The sequence below is a fragment of the Medicago truncatula genome, chromosome 2 (assembly GCF_003473485.1).
Source record: "Medicago truncatula cultivar Jemalong A17 chromosome 2, MtrunA17r5.0-ANR, whole genome shotgun sequence".
Taxonomy (NCBI): Eukaryota; Viridiplantae; Streptophyta; class Magnoliopsida; order Fabales; family Fabaceae; genus Medicago; species Medicago truncatula.
The window spans coordinates 20,484,744-20,512,244 of NC_053043.1; the positions used below are offsets into that span (position 1 = coordinate 20,484,744).

The following is a 27,501-nucleotide window of genomic DNA, read 5'->3' on the forward strand; positions in this document are numbered from 1 at the left end:
CCGAAGTCATCATTGATGCAGACACTTACAAGGAAGCCAGAAATACTACAACTTTATTTGCTCCGAATCTTACCAAGTCAGATAAAGTTAACAAAGTTTTAGCGGAAGGGATGACGGAAAAGGATGAATTCTTGTATGCCAATGGTGGGGGTGCAGAAGCACTCTGGAAGTTAATTGATTTGGAAGCCCAACATAGGGCAAGTCCACAATTATCACGAGCTGGAAGCAAAGAAGCGCGTGCAGAAGCTGAAAAGGAAGGGGCGCGTGATGCAGGTGCTAAAGGGCTGCCACTGGCCAACAGCTGGGTCCCACAAAGGACCAGTCAACAAGGTCAAGTTGTGCCTTTTAATGCCATTCAACAGCAAGGGGCCCCACGGTTGAGTCAACAAAACCAGCAATCATTGCAGCAGTCATTACCCTTTAAGAAAATATCTGCACATGTTTATAGACAACTGTTTGCAAAGGAGACAGCACCTATAAATGTCTCTTTTAATACTAATAATGCTGTCTTTCAGGTCCAAAAAGTGGACAAAGTTCATCAATTAATGTCTGCAGGACAATCATCAGTGCTGGTCCCCAATCTCAACAACACTGAGAACTGTGCGGCATTTGCTGCTACAAGGGAGAAGACAAGCCATCCGAGCCAGCACAGCCAAGCTAGAGCCGCGCGACTTGGCAAAGGACCGGCTGCTGTTCAAACTCATGGAAAGCCAAAGAAGCCAGCTATTGCACGCAACCCGGTGCAGCCGGATTCCTTCATGGCTTCTGCACGTGGGGCCAATAGAGCTGGTGGGCCTCAAGATGATTCTGAGCCTAAAAAAAGGTCTAGAACTGATACTGCTGAAGAAGGTGATCATCGTAAAGAGGTGCAGAAAGAAATGTCTGTTGTAAACAACCCAGTGTATGGAAAAGATGAAACGGCGGGACCTGCTAAGCAGGCCTGCCGAGAACAATGAGTATCATAGTATGGAATTGCCGAGGACTGGGAAACCTGCGAGTGATTCCTAAAATCAAATTCCTTGTCCGGTACTATAAACTGGATATCCTTTTTCTTTGTGAAACAATGGTTGATAATAATAAAATAGAGGAATTTCGCTATCTTTTGGGTTTTGATTTCTCTTTTGCACCTACTAGAAATAATAGAGGTGGAGGTATTGCTTTATTTTGGCGGAATACGGTTAATTGTAGCATCATGAATTATTCGACTAACCATATTAGCGCTAAAATTGAAGAAGTTAATCAAAGCAAGTGGGTCTTTACAGGCTTTTATGGGTACCCAGATATTGCCAGAAGGAGAGATTCTTGGAATTTTATTCGGAGTCTTGCTAACCAAATTAGTCTTCCTTGGTGTATAATGGGAGATTTTAACGATATCCTCTACTCAGATGAAAAAAAAGGAAGAGCCACTAGACCAAATTGGCTTATCAAGGGCTTCCGTCAAGCTATACAAGATGTAGAGCTCATTGACATTCATATGGAAGGTTATCCGTTCACCTGGTTTAAAAGTTTGGGTACAACACGCGCAGTGGAAGAAAAGCTCGACCGAGCTCTAGCAACTAATCCTTGGATGCAGCTCTTTCCGAATGCAAGACTAGAAAACCTGGTTGCTCCATCATCAGATCATTTCCCTATCCTGCTAGATAGAACTCCAACAGCAAGAAGTCACAGAGTAGAAAGGTCTTTCAAGTTTGAAAACGCATGGAGAATAGAGGAAGGAGTTCATGATGTTGTTCAGGGTAGTTGGCTTGGTAGTACAGGTCATAATGTTATGGAAAAATTAGCAAATTGTGCAGAAGATCTCACGCACTGGAGTAAATCTCACTGTCACAAAATACAAACAGATATTGAACATTGCAGAAAGCAACTCAATAGATGTCGTACTACCCATGGTATCCAGGATGAAACTTATTTTGATAATATGAGGCAGAAACTTGATCATTTGCTAGTCCAAGAGGATATGTTCTGGCGACAAAGAGCCAAAAATCATTGGTACCGAGATGGAGACCTGAACACAAAATTCTTTCATGCAGCAGCAACTTCCCGGAAAAAAGTAAATAAAATTCTCTCTCTTGAAAACAATGAAGGAATTCGTACTTCTGATGAAGGAGGAATGCAAGTTATAGCAAAAGAATACTTCGAGGAACTGTTTGAAAGCCATGAAAGCACACGTTCTCCGGTCACCAATATGCTAAATCAAGTAGTTGACCATGAGGACAATGTGCAATTAACATCCCCGTTTTGCAGAGAAGAGTTTAGAGACGCAATGTTCTCTATGCAGCCTGATAAATGCCCAGGTCCTGATGGTTTCAACCCAGGCTTTTATCAACACTTCTGGTCTATCTGTAGCGATGACATCTTCAACGAGTGTTGTCAGTGGATGAATGAAGGACACTTCCCGCCATCTCTAAACTCCACGAATATAGCTTTAATACCAAAAGGAGTGGAACAGAAAACAATGAAGGATTGGCGACCTATAGCTCTGTGTAATGTACTTTATAAACTCTTGTCCAAAGTCCTCGCTAATCGGTTGAAGAAGATCCTACACAAGTGTATAGCGGATTCACAGTCTGCTTTTGTGCCTGATAGATCCATCTTAGATAATGCATTAGTTGCCATTGAACTAGTTCATTATATAAAGACTAAAACAAAAGGCAAAGAGAAAAGTGTGGCACTGAAATTGGACATCAGTAAAGCATATGATAGAATTGATTGGGCATACCTCAGAGATGTTATGAGTAAGTTGGGTTTCTCAGTTAAATGGATCCAGTGGATCATGATGTGTGTGGAAACAGTGGATTACTCTGTTATTCTAAACAAAGAGAAGGTTGGGCCTATTATTCCAGGTCGTGGGTTAAGACAAGGTGATCCATTATCTCCATATCTATTCATCCTCTGCGCCGAAGGCCTCTCGGCGTTAATCAGAAATGCTGAAAGCAGAAGAGACCTTCAAGGCGTTCGAATCTGTCGCACCGCACCAAGAGTCTCCCATCTTCTTTTCGCTGATGACTGTTTTCTTTTCTTCCAAGCGAATTTGAATCAGGCGACGGTTATGAAGCAAATTTTATTGCAGTATGAGGAAGCATCAGGTCAAGCAATCAGCCTCCCAAAGTCTGAGATTTTTTACAGCAGGAATGTGGATGATCCAACAAAGCAATCCATTACCAACATTCTGGGAGTCCGCGCGGTCTTAGGGACCGGCAAATATCTTGGTTTACCATCCATGGTAGAACGGAGCAAAAAAACAACTTTCAGTTTTATCAAAGATAGGGTTTGGCAAAAAATCAGCAGCTGGAGCAGTAAATGCCTATCCAAAGCAGGTCGAGAGGTTATGATCAAGTCTGTTCTTCAAGCTATCCCATCCTATGTAATGAGTATTTTCAGGCTACCACATACTCTCCTGGATGAAATAGAGAAGATGATGAATGCCTTTTGGTGGGGTCATGGTGGTTCAAGAAATAGAGGCATGAATTGGCTTACTTGGGAAAAGCTCTCTGTTCATAAAAATGATGGAGGTATGGGCTTTAAGGATTTAGCAGCTTTCAACGTTGCTATGCTTGGTAAACAAGGGTGGCAATTACAAACCAATCCTGATAGCCTTGTTTCCAAGATTTTCAAAGCTAGATACTACCCAAAAAGTAACTATCTAGAGGCTAAACTAGGTCATAATCCTAGCTTTGTTTGGAGAAGCATTCTTAGTGCAAAGGTGGTGGTTAGACAAGGAGCTCGATGGAAAATTGGGGCCGGATTTGATATCCCTATTATCAATGAACCTTGGATTGGGTCAAGCTCTAGTATCCCACCCATTGGGGAAGACATGGTGGCCCTCCAACCATACTCAGTTGGAAATCTAATAGACCAAGAGCAAAAAGTCTGGAAGGAACCCTTGCTTCGTCAACTTTTTGCCCCGGAAACTGTCCAGAATATCTTGAATACTCCTCTTCATCATCAGGTTCAGAGAGATAAATTGCTCTGGAAGGCGGAGAAAAATGGCCATTATTCGGTTAGAAGTGCTTACCGGATATGTATAGAGGAAGTAATTAATAACAATCATTTGCGTAAACCAGGGTATTGGAGTGGTATTTGGAGACTAAAAGTTCCCCCCAAGGTAAAAAGTTTGATCTGGCGCATTTGTAAAGATTGCTTCCCGACACGGAAGAAGTTACAAAGAAGGGGTGTTAATTGTCCTTCAGAATGTGTCAGGTGCGAAGACCCCCATGAAGATAGCTATCACCTATTGTTCCATTGTCCTTTAGCAATTGAAGTTTGGCAGGCTGCAAATATGTGGCACCTGATATACCCTGCTATACAACAGTTTGACAATGCTCCTGACATCATTTTTAACTTATTACAAAATGTACCAGCTGTCCATATTGAAAATATTGTTACTATTATGTGGAGCATATGGAAAGCAAGGAATCTGAAGCTGTGGCAACAAGTGTCGGACACAACCATCACTGTCTTGAAAAGAGCGAAACATTTGCTACAAGGTTGGCGAGATGCCAAGCTTAAGCAAACTCTCCTCAGCTTGGATAACTCATCTTCCAATCAAAGTTCCTCTTCCCAAAATAGAAATACGCCTGTTAGATGGAGAAAGCCAAGGGCTGGAAGGTATAAGTGTAATGTTGATGCATCCTTTCCAAGTGATTCCAACAAGGTCGGGCTGGGAATCTGCATCCGAGACTCAGAAGGGAACCATGTACGCTCCAAAATTATGAGTTTCTCTCCAGTCTGCTCGGTAGACGTAGGAGAAGCTTTGGGTTTATACCATGCACTACGGTGGATACAAGAACTTCAACTAACTAATGTTGATTTCGAGGTTGACTCTAAAAGAGTAGCTGACTATTTCAACAAAGGCCATGGAGATATCACCGAATTCGGTTCCATTATGGATAATAGTATCCAATTGTGTCACATTTACTTAACAAACTCTCATGTAGAGTTTATTAGGAGGCAAGCAAATGAGGTTGCTCATACTCTAGCTAAGGCAGCCGCATCTAGTACTAGCTTCCAGGTCTTTGATGATATTCCTACATGTATTAGTTCTCTAATCTTTAATGAAATGATATAACTTTCTTCCTCTCAAAAAAAAAAAAAAAAATTAGCATTAACAACATATGTTAATTGCTTTTTATAATGATTGACCAAATGAAATTAAAAGATCATTAAGATGAGTAATACTTTCTATTTGATAGTATGTGTGACTTATAAGTAGACCTTAAGTAATTTAATCAAGGGGGAACACAACAACAACAACAAAATACTAAACACAAATATGCTCTAGTTTTCTTGTTCCACTGCTCAAAGGTTGAGAGTAATAAGAATTGGTCACGGTGTGGATACACGTAGAGTCTTCATATCTTTAATGAATTTTTATGCTTCAAGAATTGATACAAAGGTACACTTTTAATATCTAAATTTATAATTTTATTTTTTTGTATCGAAGGGAAAGGGATCCGCTTTGACCCGGTGTCAATGTGGGACTCTCGTTCATTTCATTGTCGTTATTATTTTTAGGTTAAAAAAAAAAGTCCAAAAAAACATTCAAATAATCCAAAAACAAATTTTAAAAAAAAAGAGTTCCTTTTCCTAAAAAACCTTGATTCTCATGAAGATATTTTTGTATTTAATTTTCTTTAATAAAAATTTAATTCATTTAAGCATATTTAAAACTAAAACACCAACCAATTTTTTTCTTTGCCATTTGGCTTTTTATTTTTCAAACCTTTTCAAAAATAATTAAAAAACATCAAACAAATCACTTGGTTCTTTTTACCCTGAACTACGAGGTTTTGATCCCCACATGTACGTAGACAAAAAACTTTGTCTTTCCAAATCATCAACAAATAATAAAAAATATTTTCTTTTTTTCCCTCATCACACTAATCTTTTTACAAGCAAATAATAATAAATAATTTTAGCCAAAAATAAATAAATGCAAGAGATTCCTATAGAGTATGTGCAAAAACATTTCCTTTACATAACCAACCCCGAACCTTAAATCTCTTATAATTGTGGGTTTTATTCGAACTTTTTCCTCTTTCCTTGGAAAAATTAAAACTCGATGGTGAATCCTAAATTTGTGAGTCAACGCTAATCAATAACTTGATCTCCGAAAATCACCGCGACATCACTAAATCGTTCTACACGTGGCAACCACATGAAGAGTCTGTTCGACCATCGTCGATTAAATGCATTATTAAATTGAAATTTAAAGCGGGATATTTGTTTGCAACTCCTTGGAACAACTATTAGGGCATTCACAAGTTGTAATACAAAATAAAGGCATACGCAAGTCTTATTTGAATAAGCAAAATAGACAAACACCATTATATTAATATAATTAAAAGAAACATTTAATCGATGGAAATGTTTCTTGAAACTCTCTAAGTGTTCAAAACTATTGAATTCAAGTAAATAAACAAGTGTCTTTTACATTTTTTTTAGACCAAGCCTTTGAAGTTAAGCGTCTTTTACATTATAAAGTGATCAAACAATTCTCCATTTCTATGATGCATATGTGGTAATATATGGCTAAAATTCTCAAATTCGTGTATGCTACAATTCTCATTATTTTTCTATTTGTCATAGCAACTGAAGTCAACGGTAAGACTTTTTTCTCTTAATTTTCTTCTTTATCATTTACATAATATTTTATGCCAATTTCAACAACAATGCTTTATTCTTATCTTACATCACAGCATTTCGTAATCCCTGCAAATCTGACTCTGATTGTACAAAATTGAAATTGAAATGTGATCGTCATACGATTTTGACATGCTTCTGGAGGCATTGTTACTGCATATTCTAATTAGCCAAGGATGCTTCTTTTTTTAAAAAAAAAAATATTGTTATGATATTTATAAACTAGGCATATTGTGTTATATGTATCATGGGTTTTGTTTTGGCACCCTTTGTGTTAATATTCATGAAGTTTGATTTTAGCTAATAAAAAAATGTTAAAGTATTGAAAGGGTTGTGTATTAATTCTAGGCCTATAAACTATGAAACACGGATACGGATATATATGGATATCAGACTCGACACAGACACTGACATGCCGACACAACTAATAATTTAAAAAACTCATATAATTCAGTGTAATTACAAGTGTCGATGTCGGACACGGCCGGAACACACTTAACCTGAAGAGTGTCCGTGCTTCATAACCTATAAAGCACCTTGAGATATCTCAAGAATTTCATTCTAGATTCCTTTGCCCTTACAGTTTCTTTGATAGACATAAACTGACAAATACGGCAAATTCAACGTATCCTCCAAGTGTTGTGGGTTACCTTATAGTTAAGCTTTAAAAATAAAAAGATGTATCAAGAGTTGCAGCGTTACTATTAATTAAAATTACCTAGATTAAAAAATAAACGAATAAGATTGTGTGAAGTAACACATATGGAAGCTTCAATGTTACAACAAATACGGCAAATTTTAATAATTTTTAAAGTTTAGGGTTTAGGGTTCAGGAACTTAAACTATTTCGAATTTTTTTAAAATAATAAAAAAATATATTTCAATTTTTTTTTATTTTTTCATTATTTTTCATTTTATGAGATTTTTTTCATTATTTTTATATTTTAAAAATTTTTCTATAATTTTTTTTTAAAAAAAATCACGCACAATAAAAAAATAAAAATAATTATACAGTCAGAGCGCCACATCATCAGAAAAATGTGACTCAACATGCCACATCAGCGAAAATACACAATCGGCTGGCCTAGAGGGTATTCCAAAACAAACAAAAAATTTACAAAGACGAAAACAAAAAAAATTTACAGAGAGGAAAACCAAAAGAGACCTATATTGCAGGGGGTAAAGGCCTATATTAACCCAATAAAAGACAAAGAAACAATGGTTGATGCAAACACTTGAAGAATAATATCCAATACCGTCCTAAACCAAAGACGAGAGATGGAAAAAGAATCTCATTCTAATGATGAATAAGAAAGGAAAAATAAACAAGAGAATTAACATAGTTTATACGTAGACATGATTAATTGAAGAGAAATACCAAGCTTATAATTTTGCAAATTCAATTCATCAATCACTTAGCAAAGTTATGTCACATTATGTTTAAAGTAGATTCATCACTTAGCAGAACTGAACCATGTTTTTCAAACAAAACCAATCATCAAATCAAATCACAAAATTAATAAAGTTCCTTTATTCAAATCACCAAATAAGAATCAAAATCCCAAAACTTATAGAACAAAATTCAGAAAGAGTGCATATCTTCAATCACTAAATAAAAAACAAATTCCACAATTAAAAGAAGACAAAAACTACAGGAACTATACAAGATACATTCAATTCATATAGTTGGATATTTGTATATTGGTCTCATTTTTGCTAAAAAGCAAGACGTTGGATACGATGTTGCAACATGTTGGCACAATTCATGTGCCCTAATTTTGTGCCTTGTATCGTTTTTTTAGGATGTTATTTTTGCGTGAGATCAGTGAAGATTCTATGAAGATTTTATTCACGTGACTTGTGGTCCAAGAGACACTTGTTCCTAGAAGCAAGGAAAGGCGGTTTATACTTAGCTTAATTCTTAAGAATGTTGTTGCGACATTTAAGGAAACAATATATATGCTTCTAGAATATTGTGGAGACTGAATATTTTATTTAGTCTGCTGATTTTTTAGCCTATGGCGAAAAAGCTCATGCTGCTGATTGGCTATATAAGGAAGACTCATACCCTAGTTTTATTCTCTAATTCAATAGTAATGAATTGAGTCTTTTAGGGTTTCGACTTGTGCTTTATTTGTGAGCCTCTCTTTATATCATCTTGATGCACTGAGCAGGACCTGTAGTCGAGTTGTAATGAATCAAAACTATCGACTGATAAAAGTCTTATTAGGGTTTTGAATCCTTGTTATTTGTGAATAACTCGTAAGCTTTTAAGCAAGATTGGATTTTATTTCTTGGAGTATGTCTCCATTTTGATTGTATTTGTTTAAATCATAGGGGTTGTGATTGATTGAGGGAAAGTGAGATGGGATCTCAGATCTAGGAGCTCCTAGGTTGAAGTCAATACGGGTAGGTCCTAGGTGATAAGTTGTAAACTTGGAGTTTGCTGAGAACTAAGAACTAGGACTACACTAGTGAATTTCTTTCCTGGCTTGGTTGCCCCCAAAGCAGGCATGTTTGTCACCGAATTGGGTTAACAAACCAACTGTGCCCCTGAGGGAAGATAAATTCTGGACTCATGGACAACTTTAAGGAAGGAGGTATTTGATTTTTTTTGTATGCCTCTTAAGTGGGAGTAGTATGCTTTACTGATTTACTGCTGAGGGGCAGTAGCTCTTATGTTATTTTTCTTGTGAGAGTTTATTTCTCTCTGTTTTATTATGTGGGAGTTTAGTTCTCCTTGGGTTTTTATGTGAGGCTGGGTTATATCTCTATTTCGCTGATGCGTATGCCTCTGATGTTCTTAGTGATGTTCCAATGTTTCTTGTGCATTATTTTTGAAGATGTTTTTTTTTAAGTAATGCTGAAGTTTGTTACTTTCTTTCAAGATGAGTTCTTGTGTTAAAATGAAAAAGGTATGATTGTATCCCTCTAGTTTGTCTGTATGATCTAAGATTGTTTTAGCCAAAAAATTGCCAAATGGGGAGATTGTTGGATATTTGTATGTTGGCCTCATTTTTTCTAAAAAGCAAGATGTTGGATACGATGTTCCAACATGTTGGCGCAATTCAGTGTGCCCTGATTTTGTCCCTTGTATCGCTTTCTTGGATGTTATTTTTGCGTGAGAACACTGAAGATTTTATTCACGCGACTTGTGGTCCAAGAGATGCGTGTTCCTAGAAGCAAGGAAAGGTGGTTTATACTTAGCTTAATTCTTAAGAATGTTGTTGCGACATTTAAGGAAACAATATATATGCTTCTAGAATATTGTGGAGGCTGAATATTTTATTTATCTTAGCCTATGACTAAAAAGCCCATGCTGCTGAATGGCTATATAAGGAAGACTCAAACCCTAGTTTTATTCACCAATTCAATAGTATTGAATTGAGTCTTTTAGGTTTTCGACTTGTGTTTTATTTGTGAGCCTCTCTTTGTATCATCTTGATGCACTGAGCAGGACCTGTAGTCGAGTTGTAATGGATCAAAACCATTGATTGATAAAAGTCTTATTAGGGTTTTGAGTCCTTGTTATTTGTGAATAACTCGTAAGCTTTTAAGCAAGATTGGATTTTATTTCTTGGAGTGTGTCTCCATTTTGATTGTATTTGTTTAAATTATAGGGGTTGTGATTGATTGAGGGGTTGTGATTGATTGAGGGGAAGTGAGATGGGATCTCAGATCTAAGAGTTTCTAGGTTGAAGTCAATACGGGTAGGTCCTAGGTGATAAGTTGTAAACTTGGAGTTTGCTGAGAACTAAGAACTAGGACTACACCAGTGAATTTCCTTCCTAGCTTGGTAGCCCCCAAAGTACGTGTTTTTCTTGTTGCAGTGAAGAGGGAATAAAATAAAAATTAATAAAACTGAATTATAGTTGAAGTTGAAATTATTTAAAAATAAATAAAGTAATTTTGAATGAAAATTTAAGGTTACAAATCTTGAATTATATATGCTAGTTACCATTATATATCATTCTCTTCATTTTCATCAAATAACAACTAGTTTTCAAAACGCTATAAAGTAAGATAATTAATATTATAAATTTTACAGTTTGTTTATTATGCGGAGGTTCTTGGAATTATTCTAGCTATTGAGTTTGCTGTCCGGAAAGGGTGGAGGAACATTTGGATTGAGAGCGACTCCACTAGTGCTCTATTGATTTTTTCGAACCATTTATTGGTGCCTATTATGTTACGTAACAGGTTGCATGATGCTCGCAATCTTGGGATTTAGGTTATTTCTTCTCACATTTTCCGTGAAAGTAACTGTTGTGCAGACAAATTAGCTAATTTGGGTCACTCTATGGTTGGTGAGATATGGCTAGACACTCTTCCAGATGAGATGAAGACTGATTTCTTTCGGGACATATGCGGTTTACCTAACTACAGATTTCCATAACTTGTTTTCGGTTGTTTTGGTGTTTTTTCTGTTTCTTTTTATTTGTTTTCCTTTGAGGGTTTTAGTTTAGTCCCCCCCCCTCCTTTTGTAATTATTTTCCCCCTTTTTCTTAATAATTTTTTTAGAGTTTGACGGCATAGGATGGAGGTATCTCGGGGTGCCAACCTAGTTGGGATGTCGATGATGCCTCTTGATGTCTGTCCTTTCTCCTTGCTTATAAAAAAAAATTAATATTATAAATTGTTCAACTATTATACCTGAATTTTGTGCTTTTTCAGTAAAGGGTGTTAAAGAGCAGGTTGCTTGTCGATATCAACACAATCAAATTTATCGGCCACAAAATCCTAATTTCGTTAACCAAAATTACAATCAACTATATCATGTATAAATCAAACTAATAACGGACGATAAATAATAAAAAAAATACCTTGATGCTATATGATAGAGTAAAATTATCTTTTTCTAGTAAAATTTTGCTTTTTACCTAAACTTTGCAACATGTTATGCATAAACAAGGAGCTAGAAAGAGAATTAGATCCATAAATTTTAAATGTTGACAATCAATAATTTTTTCAAGAAAATTCAATACTTGTACATGTATATATATTACAAAGTGAAAGATGTGTTAGCATGTAAATTCAACATGCTCATTTAATATGGTCATCATTTGTTTAACCTTTTACTTTGCAGGAATCGAAGGCTTTTTCATTCTAAGGTTGGAAATTTCGTCAAAATAGCAAGCCAACGCATTATTTGAAGTTCGATGGAACAAAGTCGAAGAAAGCTCGCGTCGAAGTCAAGCAATGAAGGAGGGAAAGCACGATTTCAAGCATCGAGACGGTTTCCTTTAGTGGAACGTAGGGCAATCGGTTGTCCAAGATGGAGAAAGTGCTGATCATGGGTTTAGTGGTTCGCCATCTAGGTGTTTAGTATAAATAAGAGTTTCCAAGCTGGAAAATGGGTCGCAAATCATATACATAATTCTACAACACTCAAACTACCGGCGCGAGGGAAACGAGTTATACAGAATGTATGTAAACTGATTTGTAGACCACCTTTAATTTTAATGAATTGCATTTATGTTTTCCTTTAAGTTTACGTGCTTAAAGACTTTTGTCTTTTTGTTTTTACTTTACGTTGGTTTTGTTTGCAATCTCAAATATGTCGAGAGATAGTGCCTTTTCTTTACAAAATCGTCCTGGTCTCTAAGTAACCTGAGTGCATCTCGTGGATCTTTTTCAAACCCTTTTTTCGATCAAAACCTTTGCACAACATGCTCCTAAGATCTCTAGTTCGGTCTGAATTGTAATAATCAGAACTAACCTGTAGTTTGCCTAAAACACTGGCAAACACAAGGATATGACTCACTTCTTAACTTTTGTTGTACACGTGTGTATTGCATTTAAGACAATTAATACATTGGTAGAGGTTGACTGTTATATAATTCATAAAATTAAAAGGAGACAAAAGTCTACGTTCAGTTTGGTAAAAGAACTCTGGAAGGAAAAAATATTACTCCCTCCATTTCAAAATGAATTCCGCTTTCCTAAAAAAATATTGTTTTAAAATGAATGTCATTTATTTTTCAATGTACTACTAATTATTTCTTTCTAATTGTACCCTCAAATTAATATTATGTGCATTGTTCCCCAAACATTGCTTTAACTTAATTTGGTAAAATAGTTATTCCATTTCTTCTAATGATGCATTGACTCATTTTGAAACAATATTATAAACAAGGACAATTGAATTCATTTTTGAATGATAAATGAAACATACAAAAAACAATTTAATGTATTTAAGACAATTAAATTCAATGATAGTTGTTGACTGTTGTTTAGAATGAGTCTTGATGATTATTAAGAGAGAAAAAGTTTAGGTTTTGAATGACAAATCAAAAAGACAATTTTTTTTAATACATTTAAAACAATTAAATTCATTGATAAAGTTTGACTGTTATAGAATCTTCGGTATTGACTTCGATAGATTTTACCTCAAAAGTGTTTAAAAACACAATATGATACAAAATCAGTGTGTTAACCCGTCTGATGCTCAGGCGACATGATATTGTATGTTAATCTCAATAAATACTTTATTTTATTTTAATTTTTGATTATCAAAAATTATTTGTCCCGTGTTTTTTCATATTTGTCCATATTTTTTTATGACGCAATGACAAATGTGTCTCCCATATTTTTTTTATGTTTATTAGTTATAATTATATGTCTTGTGTTTTTATCTATCAGTGAAAAATATATTTCCATTACTTTGTAAAATCTCTAAAGAAAATCTATATATTATTGAATGTCAAAATTCTTTTTATTTTAATCCATAATAAACGGCCCTACGATGTTTGTAATAACTTTTAAAAAATCACTTTAAAGATCATTGTATCTGTTTGTTTGTTATATATTTAAAAAAAAATAAAACCAGAATCAACACTAAATCTAAAAACAACCTCTAATTATAAAATAACATAACTTTGAGAAAATTGCAAAATATTTGCCACTTATAGATTATACACGGGAATGTATAGATAATATATCTTTTCTCTTTGTTTATCATAATATCATGTTATAAAATAATATTTTTCATTGTACCATAAAAATCATTGTTTTAGATTGTTAATTATTATACACTTTAGAACTATAACTATTAAAAATATTGGATGAATTATCAATGAGTCATTAAATAATAATATAGTTGTATAATTCGTACACGGGACTCATAACAAGATTTTTATCATCGACGAGATCTTGATTATTTATAATATTTTGGCTTAATTGCACTTTTGGCCCCCTATATTTTTAAAAGTTGCAATTTTGGCCCCCTAACTAATTAAAAACAAAACAGCCCCCTATGTATTGAATCTTTGGTAGTTTTGGCCCCCAAAACCACTTTTGACTTAGTCTTTGCTGACAACTCACATCCCTTAAATGAGGTGCCACGTGTCGACCATTGTGGGTGTCACGTCAGCGAAGACTAAGTCAAAAATGGCATTGGGGCCAAAACTGCCAAAGATCCAATACATAGGGGGCTGTTTTGTATTTTAATTAGTTAGAGGGCCAAAAGTGCAATTAATCCTAGTATTTTTTTTCAACCACTTTATAATATTTAATAAAAACTATTTCAATGATTTTATCATGAGCAGGTTAATCTTTCAAAAAAATAATCATGGAGAAATTACACTAACCTCCCTTAAGGTCTTTTTAAGTAACACAAGCACCCCCTCTATTTTACTAACAAAACATTAATCTCCCTTATTTAGCTATGAAAATGACAAGCTCTTCCGTTATAATTTAACACGGTTTAAGCCTTGTTAATTCCATTTTTTTTAGCAATTAACTTCTTTATACGAGTATGAACTCCCTTAATTTGCAACCATTTTTTTTTCCTTTTTTTTTTTCCAAAAAGGAGGAGTAGCAAAGAGATACAACCTCAAAATGCAAAATAGATAAGACATAATAAAAAATAAAAATAAAAGAGGGGGACTAAGCCAAAACCTCTTCAAACTAGACAGAATTCACAATTAGGCAATCCCATAAGATTCCTCACAAAAGACTCTTTAATAAAGGAGGGCAAATCTAATCAAACTATATAAGAGTTCAAAGAGAGCCCTATATTAGCCTTTCTCTCAGCACAATGGTTTCCTTTCTTATAGATATGAGTGATCATTATGTTCATTTGTCTAATCAGAATATTGTAATTATCGCGTCTATTCTTTAAGGAACATAACATAAAAGAAGATTTCTTAAAATCCTGAACAACTAGATATGAGTTAGTCTCCAACCAAACTTAAGAATTTGGTCATTTTCCCAAACTGATCAAGAGATCACTCACTATTCCTTAGTGAATGTGGTTTAATTTTTAAACTCTAATTTAATAAAAGAGGTATATCAAAGATTATTTCATTTTCATTAGTCAACCATAATTATTAAGAATCAAAGAAATATAGAAACTGATTCATTGAATTATGAAAAGAGTGTACATCAGGTTATTTATACAAAGGAATTGTACTGTCTAATATGAGAATGTACTACTATACTTAAGCTATTGTACTACACTTTAAGTAACTTGTACTGCAAGGCATTGCTTTTCTTCATACTTTGTTTCTTCAGATTTTGTATTATGTAATAGCCCCCCACAAGATGGAGGTTGGTAAATGTCTAGCAACCTCAACTTGGAAAGTAAAATGTTAAAAGGCTGTGGAAACAGAGACTTTGTAAAAAAATCTGCAAGTTGATCATGTGTTGTAACTGGCTGGAGCTTGAACAATCCAGCTTGAAGTTTCTCCCTTACAATGTGGCAATCTATTTCAAGATGTTTTGTACGCTCATGAAAGACAGGATAGCTGCAATATGCATGGCGCTTTGATTGTCACAATATAGGACAGGAAGCTTAACACAATTAATGTGGAGATCTCTCAACAAGTATAAAAGCCACTGAAGTTCATAGGTTGCTGATGCCATTGCTCTATACTCAGCTTCTGAAGAAGATTTAGATACAGTAGGCTGCTTTTTGGTTCTCCAAGATATAAGGGATTGTCCTAAAAAAAAACAATGGCCTGAAATGGAACGCCTAGTATCCTTACACCCTGCCCAATCAGCATCTGTGTAACCTTGAATATGTAATCCTGAAGCTCTAGGAAAGAAAATGCCACGACCTGGAGAGCCTTTAAGATATTTAAGAACTCTTAGAGCAGCATTGTAATGAGTGTGGGTTGGTTTACTCAAAAATTGACTAAGCTGTTGAGTTATGAATGTAATGTCAGGCCTAGTTGTGTTGAGATAGATCAATCTCCCAACCAATCTTCTGTAAGCAGAGACATCAGTGAAGAGTGGTGAAGTGTCATTGTGCAGCTTAATGGATGGATCTGAAGGTGTGGTAACAGGCTTTGAGCCAAGTAAACCTGAATCTTGTAACAAATCCAGACAATACTTCCTCTGGCAAAGAGAGATACCATTTTTGGAGTGTGCAACTTCAAGACCTAGAAAATATTTCAAAGTACCAAGGTCTTTGATTTTGAAGGCTTGGTGTAAAACATTCTTGATGAAATTAATTTCAGTGAGAGAATTTCCAGCAAGGATTATATCATCAACATAAACAAGTAGTGCAGTAAAACTATCAGAAGTTGTCTTAGTAAACAAGGATGCATCAGAAGTAGCTTGTATATATTGATTGTTGATGAGCAGGCTAGTCAACTTTTCATACCATTTTCTACTAGCTTGCTTGAGGCCATAGAGAGATTTGGACAATTTGCAAACTTGATTTGGCTTTGAAGGGACAACACCTGGAGGCACAATCATGTAAACATCTTCATGAAGCTCTCCATGAAGGAAAGCATTGTTTACATCTAGCTGATGCAAAAACCAATGATTGATTGAAGCCAAAGCTATAACTAATCTCACAGTTGTAACCTTAGCAACAGGTGAAAAGGTATCAAAATAGTCAAGGCCTTCAATCTGATTATATCCCTTAGCAACTAAACGTGCTTTGTATCTCTCAATAGAGCCATCTGCATTATGTTTCACTTTATAAACTCATTTGCACCCTATGGGTTTGATAGATGAAGGGAGATCCACTATCTTCCAAGTGCCAGTCTGTTCAAGAGCATTAAGTTCAATCTGCATTGCTTGTTTCCAGCAGTCATGTTTGATTGCCCCATCATAGGATTTTGGTTCAGTATAAGAAACAAGAGACATAGCAAAAATAGAATGAGTGTTAGATAAACGAGCATATGAAACAAAATTGGAAAGGGGATATTGACTGGTACTGTTATTAGCAGAAGAAACAGATGCATTGCAAATGTAGTCATGTAGATATGCAGGTGTAATTTTATTTCTGATGGAAGTTCTAATAGGTATAGAGACATTAGGAGGTGATGATGTAGGTTGTGAAGGAGTGGGGAGTGCAGGTGGTGTGAGAAAAGGTGGTGATTGTGAAGAGTCAGGATCCTCAAAATTAGAAAAATGAGTGGAAGGAGTAGGAAAATATTGCCAATCTTTAGTGGAAGAAGAGGATGATGATGAATTGTAAGGTAATATTAATTCATGAAAAACAACATTTCTGGAAACAAAGATTTCTCTGGAATGTAAATCAAAAAGAACTGAACCTTTGAATCCAGACTTGTAACCTAAGAAAATACACTTTCTGGCTCTAGATTGTAATTTTGTTCTATGAGCTTGAAGTGTAGAAGCATAACAAAGGCAACCAAAAACTTTAAAAGAATGAATATCAGGCAATGAATCATATAAAACATGATAAGGAGATTTATGTTTGAGAAGAGGAGTTGAAACTCTATTTATGAGAAAAACTAAATGCAAAACAGCATATGACCAGAAAACATTGGGAAGTTTGGATTGAAACAACAAAGCTCTAGCAACATTGAGAATGTGTTGATGTTTTCTCTCTACTCTAGCATTTTGTTCAGGTGTTTCTACACAAGCTCTTTGATGAATGATGCCTTTTGAAACATAAAAATATGGTAAAAGGAATTCAGGACCATTATCAGTCCTTATGAATTTTGGAGTAACATGATGATGATTATGGATCAAGTGAATGAAATTTTTAACATGTGAAGAAACTTCAGCTTTGGTTTTAAGTAAAATGACCCATAAGAATCTACTAAAATCATCAACTATAGTTAGAAAATACTTGTGGCCATGAACAGATGTTTGAGCTAAAGGACCCCAAATATCAAGGTGAAGAAGTTCAAATTTAGAATTAGCAATAGATTGGCTGGAATGATAAGGTAATTTTCTTTGCTTAGCAAAATGACATAAGTCACAAGTAGCTTTATTATCAACAGAAATAGAAGGATACAAATTATGCATTTTGGACAATCTTTGATTAGACAAATGTCCTAATCTAAAGTGCCAAATAGCATTGGAAGGAATACATGAAATAGCTACACTAGAACAAACAGAATTACAAGATTTCAAAGAAACTGGAGCACAAAGACTTGTGGAAGAAGAAACAAAAGACTTCTGATTGCATGAAGCAGTATTCAGCCTATAGAGACCATCACAAATATTACCCAAACCAATCATCTTCTGGGATTTCATATCCTGTATCAGACATTTATCAGGCAAAAAATTGACTTGGTAAGACAAAATAGTGCAAAGTTTGGAAACAGAAATTAGGTTAACTCTGAAATGAGGTGAATATAAGACATTGGTAATATGGAAAAAAGCTGAAAAAACAGCAGTGCCAGCATAGTGAACAATCACAGTGGAACCATTAGGTAAAGTAACATGCATAGGTTTAATCTTATGAAAGGAATGAAGCAAATGCAAAGAGGAGAAAATATGCTCATTAGCACCTGAATCAACAATCCAATGATTATTTTGAGTATGTATAGAACAAGAGATAACAGTATTTATACCTGAGGGAAAGGATGGAATGGAAGAAGTAATATGATTGGTGCTAGCAGGATTTGAGGTAGATGCTTGAGGAACCAAAGATGATTGCTGAAGTAAAGCAACCAGATGACCATATTGCTCTTGAGTAAGACCAGTTTGAGAGATAATGGAAGATCCTTCACCATCTTTCTGAGAATCAGGAATGCCTTCATTAACAACAGCATTTGAAGAAGCATGAGGTTTATTTGCTTTGGGATAACCGTGCTTCATGTAACAAAAATCCACTGTGTGATTGTTCCTATGACAAAAAGTGCACTATCTGGAATTGTTCTTAGATTGAGGTGGTCCTGAAGAAGGTTTACCACGTCCATAGGACTTTCTAGCATCTGATGCATTCACAAGTATACTAGATTCTTCACTAGAAACAGGAGTAATTACAGTATTATTACTTTCTTCTTGAACAACCATAGAATAAACCTTGTTGATTGAAGGAAGTGGATCCATAAGAAGAACTTGAGTCTTCACAACTGAGAAAGTATCATTCAAGCCAGTGAGAAACTGAATTACTTGATCCTCCATGCGAAATTCTCTAGCAGCACGCATAGATTCACAACGGCATGGATATGGACAAGTGCACATAGGTATAGGACGATGTGAATTGAGCTCCTCCCAAAGAGATTTCATCTCTGTGAAATATCAAGTACAAATTTAGCACCTTGTTTGAGATTATTGATGGAAGAGCGAAGAGAAGCGATACGAATTCTATCAACTTTAGAAAAACGCTTCTGAAGCTCAATCCAAACATCAATGGCGAATTCATGAAAAACAATTGTTTGTGCAATTTGCAGAGAAACAGAATTCAAAATCCAAGAGTGTATGAGATGATTACAGCGCTCCCAAGCATTGCGATTCAGATCATCAAGATCAGGGATCGGAATGGATCCATCAACGAAGGCAAATTTGTTCTTCGCACCAAGCGCACGTTTCATCGAACGACTCCAAGCGAGATAATTGGAGCCGGTGAGAAGAGGAGTGACAGTCATAGAATTTGGTCCTTCACTTGGATGGACATAGTAGACGGAATCGGTGTTAGTTCGTGGAACTACAACCGGAGCTACACGAGGAGGCATGGTTCAAGAGGAAAGAATGCAAAAACAGAGCTTCAAAAGCTTCAAAGAAGATGAAAATTGAAAAACCACAAAAAATGTGATTGAAGAAATCAAGGGTAACTCAATACAGAATTGAGTACGAAACAAGGATAAATGAAGAAGAATCACGAAGATTCAAGAAAAAATCAAGGAAAATTTGAAGCTTGAAGAACAAGCATCAATGGCGGAAGCTAGATCTAGATCGTAACTAACTCTCTCAAGAAGAGAGAGAAAAACTGATACCATATTAAGAATCAAAGAAAGATAGAAACTGATTCATTGAATTATGAAAAGAGTGTACATCAGGTTATTTATACAAAGGAATTGTACTGTCTAATATGAGAATGTACTACTATACTTAAGCTATTGTACTACACTTTAAGTAACTTGTACTGCAAGGCATTGCTTTTCTTCATACTTTGTTTCTTCAGATTTTGTATTATGTAATAATAATGTCCATCCATTTTTATATTCTCTTTTAGTCTCTTCTTTAATTGGCGATGTTTGATTTTATTTTTTGGTAAAAACAATTGCTATTGTTTCTCCATTGCGAGAAAACAACCTCATTAAAATTTTTTGCCAAAGGAGAAAACAGAAACAAGATATATTAAACCAATATGACTGAAATTAAATTGTGTATCTGGAAGGTTATTGAAATGAAATTATATAAAATTAGACGGTGTGCTTGTCTTGTTTAAGAAAATTTGAAGGAAGGTGAATGTAATTTGCCCTATTATCATTAACGCCATCTTTATCGTTAAATTTTTTTTCTATCTTCTAAATGCATATAACATTGCAATTCGCTTTAACATATGACCCCTACTTCGACGTCCAACCCGTGCGGATCACAGTCCCGTGCTTAGTGCCGAGTTTGTTTCTAGTTATATATATATATATATATATATATATATATATATATATATATATATATATATATATTATTGATGGATATATTTCTTGCACTAAATTCATGTGACTCTGGCCTTTTATGTTCAAACTTCCATAAAAATACTTCACTTCTAAATTACAACTCAAAGAATCCTAAAAAAGACTTAAATTACCGAAATTTGACTCTAAAAATATGGTATGAAAGATTGTCATTAATCCCATGTTAATATATTGTCTAATGAAAGACGTTGTCATTACTAATAAATTCTATGATGTTTTGACAGGCTATACCTCTGAAACGCTAGAAGGATCCATATATGTTGGCACTCCCAACGTTTGCGAAAGATCCTTAAGTCAAGGCTGCACTGACTTTCTGGTTGCTGAAGATGGTGGTTGTTTCATATTGTTGAGACTCTTTCCAGACCTCCAATGCATACAATAGACATTGTCCTGACTGAGGGAAGATAATTTTTCAATGGTAATGGTCATATTGTCCCACTGGACATGTCAAATTTGTCAATGGAAGCGTGAATTTTAATCGAGATTTGGATGAGTTTCCTCAAGTGCTATTCCCTTTGATTCAAGCTATTTTCGTCGAAGAAGAAATTATGCTCCTTAGTTGTAGGTTCCATAAATTCTCTAGTATAGCGTTAGGCATGACTGTTTTAGGTTGTGTAGTTATTCCCTTATTCACGACGTGGTCATGATCTTTGTGCACAGCTCCACTATGATCATGGCCTTCTCTTATAACCACGGTCATAGTGCGGTTGATGGTGCTAAAACCAAGGAACGTGGGTTTCTCGTGTCATTGAGTCTTATTATGTTTCGACTTAGCCTAAGTCTCTTATGACCCATGAACTGAGTTAATGACTTTGAGAAAGAATCAACTTTCCTTACTCGACTGTTCTAACATCGCCTTACCTTCGATTAGCTGAAAAGCTGTCTCCTAAAAGTTTAATCGCCTATCTATCGAATCTGGCTAACATGATAATTGATTTTATATGTAAACAAAAATAAGTTTGAGAATATAAAAAAAATATTGAAGCCTATTGAGGAATATCTGTTTAATTTGCAACCTCTTGGGGCGGCTAATAAGACAAACATTATTATATTAATGTACCTAAAAAGACATTTAATAATATTTTTTAATCGGCGGAAGTGGCTTTTATTTTGGTAGAAATTTGGCGGAAGTGTTTATTGAGACTCTCTGAGTGTTTAAAACTAATTAATTAATTAGAGTGATCAAAACATATTGAAATATCATCATCATGTCTAAAATTTTCAAGTTTGTGTATATGATCTTTTTTCTATCAGCTATTGTCGCTGAAATCTACGGTATGATTTTTTTCTTATATTTTTGTTATTAATCTTATACAAAAATTGAGTCAGTTTAAATGAGTAATGACACTGTTTTATTCTTGTTTTTACATCACAGCATTTGGTGAATTCTGCCATTCTGATTCTGATTGTCCAAAGTTGTGTCATCCTCCTAAGAATGTTACTAACTGCTTCTGGAATCACTGTTACTGCGTGAGGTAGTTAATTAAGTATAGTGTTAATTCTAAGAATATAGTTTAATTATTATCAGCTAAGATATATCGAACATTTCATTTTATTATATTCCGTTGTACTTATATTTCATTGATAATCACAATAGCATATATTCAATATATCTTGCAAGTGTTTTTACAATTGTTTGCTTTCAAGAACTTAGCAATCAACATAATTTATTTGTTTATAAAAGCAATAAAGAGAGTTTATGGTTTTGCAAGTTTTGAAATGTCTTGCATAATGCAAGATTATATTTGTAATTCAGATATTTAACGATGATTAGGGTATCCTTAAATCCTACGTACCTTCTTTATTGGAATTAACTTGGTTTGATATTAGTTTGTGACCTTGCCTTGATAAATGAAAGTTCTGATATTGTCCCCTAAAGATGAATCATAACCCTAGTCATACATTTATTCGATTAAAAGAGATTAAAACTAATAGTAATTTCACACTTATCAACTCCCCCCAACTTAGAACTTTGTTTTTCCTCAAACAAAAGGCCTCAAAAAGATAATTGATTGAATCAAGAAATGATTCACAAGGATTTCTAGCAAATCAATCAATTTTGAAAGAGTTGTTTGAAATACATGATTCAAAAGTTGAACTATACGGGCAAGTCTTATGCTTACCACTAGCCTGGAATCTGACCATGAATGTGAACTTTACTCAAAACACAAAATTCATTTGGTAAATTCCAAGCCAATAACAAAATTAATAAGAAATCCCACCTAACACACTTCTTTGTAAGTAGATAATTAAATATAAAGATCATGAGGGGGGCTTGACCTCACATCGAACAATCTTGCTAATATCTTGATCAAGTTTTGAAATCATCCAAGCATATTACTTAGAAAATATTAAAGTATAGATCATTAAGGTCTTTAAGGGTTGTAATGAGGCTTGGTTATAAAAGAATTTTCAATTGTATGACCATTTAAATCAAAGTGGCCTTTGTACAGAGGAGCATTCATACACTTGATTTACAACACAAAACTTTTTGAAACAAATCTCCTCTTTTATTTTCACACACCCTCGGTGATAAACATTTAATACAAACTATTATTGACAACGACACCATTTTCAAAGTCTGTTTATTTTTATAAACTAAAATCAAACGAATTAGACACAATCCCCAATAACGACGTCATTTTGATGAAATATGATTTGGGGATTCATCAACACAATGGTAAGCATGTCGGTTTTTTATCAACAAATGAAAATATTGTATCTACAGAGACCGCACTTAGTTAATTTAAGTTTTTCTGTCGGAAGACGCCTCACGGTCTCGACTTGTTCGTAAAGAAACCTATGAACTTGATGAACGCACAAAAACAAATGCATAACATGTTCTAGGATCTCTGGTTTGGTCTTTCTTGTAATAATCAAAACTATCCCGTATTGTTTACCAAAAACACCGGCAAACAACGAGCTAGCCCGTTTTGGCAGCTCTAAAACAACCCATAAAGGGAAATACAACTGGTGTTAAGCTACACTTTTTAGGACGAACCCTTAAAGGGTAATTAACAAAAAACCTTAAACGAAGAAACTAAATATGAAGCGAACAATCTCATCCACCATATGTACAATCCAGCGAACCCAACTCGGGGCGCAAAACCAGATTGCAAAAGAAAGTGGTGTATGGGCGTTCTCTCTATATCAAACGTAGATGAAATTGTCCGCCATCATAGAAGAAACTCCACGTACCTAACCACTTGTTGCGATGAACCACCCATAACAAGTTTACGGCCACGAATCAACCTGAATCGCATAAGCATTGCCTTTCAAGCACTATCCAAAGCACAACCAAAGTTAATGGATTCTCAACCAATAACCTTGAACTACATCAACCTTGAAGGCAGAACCAAATAAAAAATTCAGTCCACTAAGAACACCAAAACCGTCACCACCTCCAAAAAGAAAGCAGCAACAATTTTTTCAAACCAAAACCAAGATAACATACCCGAACGCACTGAAAAGCCCATATCTGTAACGTTTTTGTGGAAGAGATATGAGGACGGAACCGCCGCCTACCTAAACAAACCCAAACCTTCCGACACGGTGGAGAGAAGGTGTGATTCCATCAAGGAACCCGCACAACCCATCAACACATAATCAAACCTGATCAAACGAGAGCCATTGAAAACCTTGCAACACACCGACAAAAGTGGGGGAAGAAGGTACATAGGGCCTTGGAGTGAACGGCTGCCGAAAAAAGAGAAGGTTCGGCTGTGGTGTGGAGGATGGAAGTCGCTCGTCGCACCACCAATCATGGAGGCTACATGGCTAAGACAAAGTTTGGATCGACAGGGAAGGAAAAAAGGAAAGGCGGTTGGTGAAAGCTTAGAGAGAGAAAGAACTTTGAGGCCATTTTTGGAATCGTTGTATGCTCAGGGATAGGTGAAGCTATATTTGAAGCATAAAAAGTATACTATCGATTAAGAAGAAACATAAGAGAAATAGCTATCAAAGTCGAATTTCTGCACAACTTTCTCTATCTTGAACTATTTTACTTTTGACCACGTTACCAAAAAGCTTTTATACAACTTTGTTTAAATTTTTTGTGAATTTGAGTGAAATCGAACTAAGCACAGTCTTTGTTGTTTGATAATTTATTTTTGATAAAACCGGGAGGATAACAAAAATCTTCTTTATAAAGTGTATGCAACAATCCATTTCAAAGTTAGAGGTATTCATTGAGAATTTGTTTTGTTTTTCAGTTTTTGACGCTTTAAAAATTCATAATAAATCCGTCATTTTTCGAAAAATTCTAATTATTTTGGTGAAAAGTGATATTTTACCATCTTTTCGCTAGTAATAAATAAATTAGTTTATTGAATGGTAAAATAGGAAAGAAAAAGTATATGTGAGCTTAGCTTCGTTAGTAAAACCAATATAAAATATATCATTAGATTGAGGTTCAAATCTAAAACACTCGCTTATTCACGGTGAATGTCTAGCTATTTTTATTCAATAAACTACTTGAAAAAAAATTGAAGACTACGAGCCACCGTATCATTACGAGACCCACGAGGCCACGAGGCAATAGAGACTACAGACAGACAAGTATTTTCTGCGAGACTATCATCCACGCATTAGTTTTGAATGAAAACAATAGAATTTTTCTTTTCTTTTTGATGGTAGATAGACATTACAAGTTTAAATCTGTACTATGTATGTGGACCTTGAAACCGAAGGCAGTAAGCAATAAATATAGGCAAATGTTAACCGATGTCTCCGGATACTGATTAAGGAAATAAATATAGTAATATAATATTGGAATTTGTGTAGTCAACTCTTCAAAAATTTAAAAAATATATTTTTAAATGACAACTTTTTTTTTTTTTAAATTTCTTAACCGATGTTCGGAAGCATCGGTTAACATGACCCGTAAAGATATTGATAAGACCGTGCAAGCATTTATGACGAGTCACGAGACACAGGTGATAGGCGAGACACACGAGGGAACATTATGTACACCATTATTTTGTAAATGTGACCGAAACTCTGCCTTCATATATATCCCAATCAGAACCTTATCACTACATCCATCTTTAACTCTTTCTTTGAACCGTTCTCATGGATTCAATTGTTAATCATGAAAATGGTAACAACAAGCCTCTTCATGTTGTAATGATCCCTTGGCTAGCTATGGGACACATGTACCCTTATTTCGAGTTAGCAAAAATTCTTGCTCAAAAGGGTCACACTGTCACCTTCATAAACTCCCCCAAAAACATTGATCAAATGCCCAAAGCACCCAAAGCAATTCAACCATTCATCAATTTGGTAAAATCACCTTTACCATACATAGAACAACTACATGGTGAAGAGAGCACTCTTAAGGTTCCATTAGACAAGAATGGTCACCTTAAATTGGCTTATGATGGTTTTCAAGACCATGTTACTGAAATACTTAAAACTTCAAAGCCTGATTGGGTTTTCTATGATCATGCAGGTGATTGGGTACCTTCAATAGCCAAAAGCCTTAACATTTCATGTGCTCATTTCAATGTAGTCCCATCTTGGAACATATGTTTTGCTAATCCACCAAAGGATCAAATCAACAATGATAGGTATAGTCCACCAAAGTGGGTTCCTTTCAAAACAAACATTCATTTCAAACCTTATGAGATGAGGAGAACAATATCACTTTTTAAAAATGTTTCCGGAGGAAAAACAGCGAGTTTTAATTTCGACAAAGTTTACTCGAGTTGTGACCTTATTCTTATCAGAGCCACTAGAGAACTTGAAGGTCAATGGTTAGATTATATTTCGGATCGATACAAGGTTCCTGTGGTTCCAGTTGGAATACTTCCACCATCCATGCAGATAAGAGACAATGAGGAAGAAGAAAACGACCCTGATTGGGTGAAAATCAAGGCTTGGTTGGATTCAAAAGAATCATCTTCGGTTGTTTACATTGGATTCGGGAGCGAGTTAAAGTTAAATCAACAAGATCTAACTGAGTTAGCTCATGGAATTGAGCAATCTAGGTTACCTTTCTTTTGGGCTTTGAAAAACCTTAAAGAAGGTACACTTGAATTACCCGAAGGATTTGAAGAAAGAACAAAAGAATATGGAATCGTTTGGAAAACATGGGCACCACAGCTAAAGATCTTAGCTCATGGATCAATTGGTGGATGTATGAGTCATTGTGGTTCAGGTTCAGTCATTGAGAAGCTTCATTTTGGGCATGTACTTGTGACATTGCCTTATTTAATTGATCAATGTTTGTTTTCAAGAGAACTAGAAGAAAGGAAATTGGCTATTGAGGTACCAAGGAATGAGCAAGATGGGTCCTTTACTAGGGACTCTATAGCCAAAACATTGAGGTTGGCAATAGTGGATGAGGAAGGAAGTATCTATAGAAAAAATGCCAAAGATATGGGAAAGATTTTCGGTTCAAAAGATCTTCACAATGAATACATTAAAGGTTTCATTGATGCTCTCCAAAAACATAGAGTTCATTCCAACAATTAAGCATATTTATGTGTTGTTTTTTTTTACCTTATTGCAACAATAATCCATGAGATGTTGATGTAAGTTCATTTCATTGGCAAAAGTTTGACTTTGTAATTTCATGGAACAAAGTTTAAATAGACTCTTGTTAAATGATCATTGTTACCATCATTAATAAAACAAATTATTTTTTTAGGTGTTGATGGTTCACTATAACATATGATATACTTTTTTGATCAAACAGTCCATTTTTTGAAAAAAAAAATCAAACAATTAAAATTTAAAAAATTAATGGAGTCTATAGTGGACCAACATTATAAGTGTTTAACTTTAGACAAGTAGAATTAGAATAAAATTAGGGTTTTGTTAACCGGTGCTTCCGGAACACTAGTTAAAGTGCTAAAAGTAGAAAGGAAAGTCAAATTTTGTATTAAAATGAACACTTTCTAACTTTCAAAAAGTAGAACACAAATTCTCATACAATATTTCCTTTTATAATTCGTTAACAAGTGCTCCAAGGGCACTCGTTAACATTTTTCTAAGTTAATGAATG

At 34.8% G+C, this 27,501-nt stretch overlaps 1 protein-coding gene and 2 long non-coding RNA genes across 3 annotated transcripts; all 3 read left to right on the plus strand.

The window, feature by feature from the left end:
• Positions 1–6,371: 6,371 nt before the first annotated feature.
• LOC25486631 (uncharacterized) lies at positions 6,372–6,970 on the plus strand. The gene is made up of 2 exons (XR_003009306.2): positions 6,372–6,603; positions 6,699–6,970. It is a non-coding gene; the product is annotated as an uncharacterized lncRNA (long non-coding RNA).
• Positions 6,971–20,518: 13,548 nt separating this feature from the next.
• Positions 20,519–22,204, plus strand: LOC112419207 (uncharacterized). The gene is made up of 3 exons (XR_003009361.2): positions 20,519–20,631; positions 20,720–21,770; positions 21,871–22,204. It is a non-coding gene; the product is annotated as an uncharacterized lncRNA (long non-coding RNA).
• A 3,308-nt stretch (positions 22,205–25,512) lies between these two features.
• Positions 25,513–27,107, plus strand: LOC25486632 (soyasaponin III rhamnosyltransferase). Its single transcript, XM_013608251.3, has one exon. It carries the CDS (start codon positions 25,566–25,568, stop codon positions 26,967–26,969), a length of 1,404 nt encoding a protein of 467 aa, XP_013463705.1. The 5' UTR covers positions 25,513–25,565; the 3' UTR covers positions 26,970–27,107.
• The last annotated feature ends 394 nt before the right edge of the window (positions 27,108–27,501 follow it).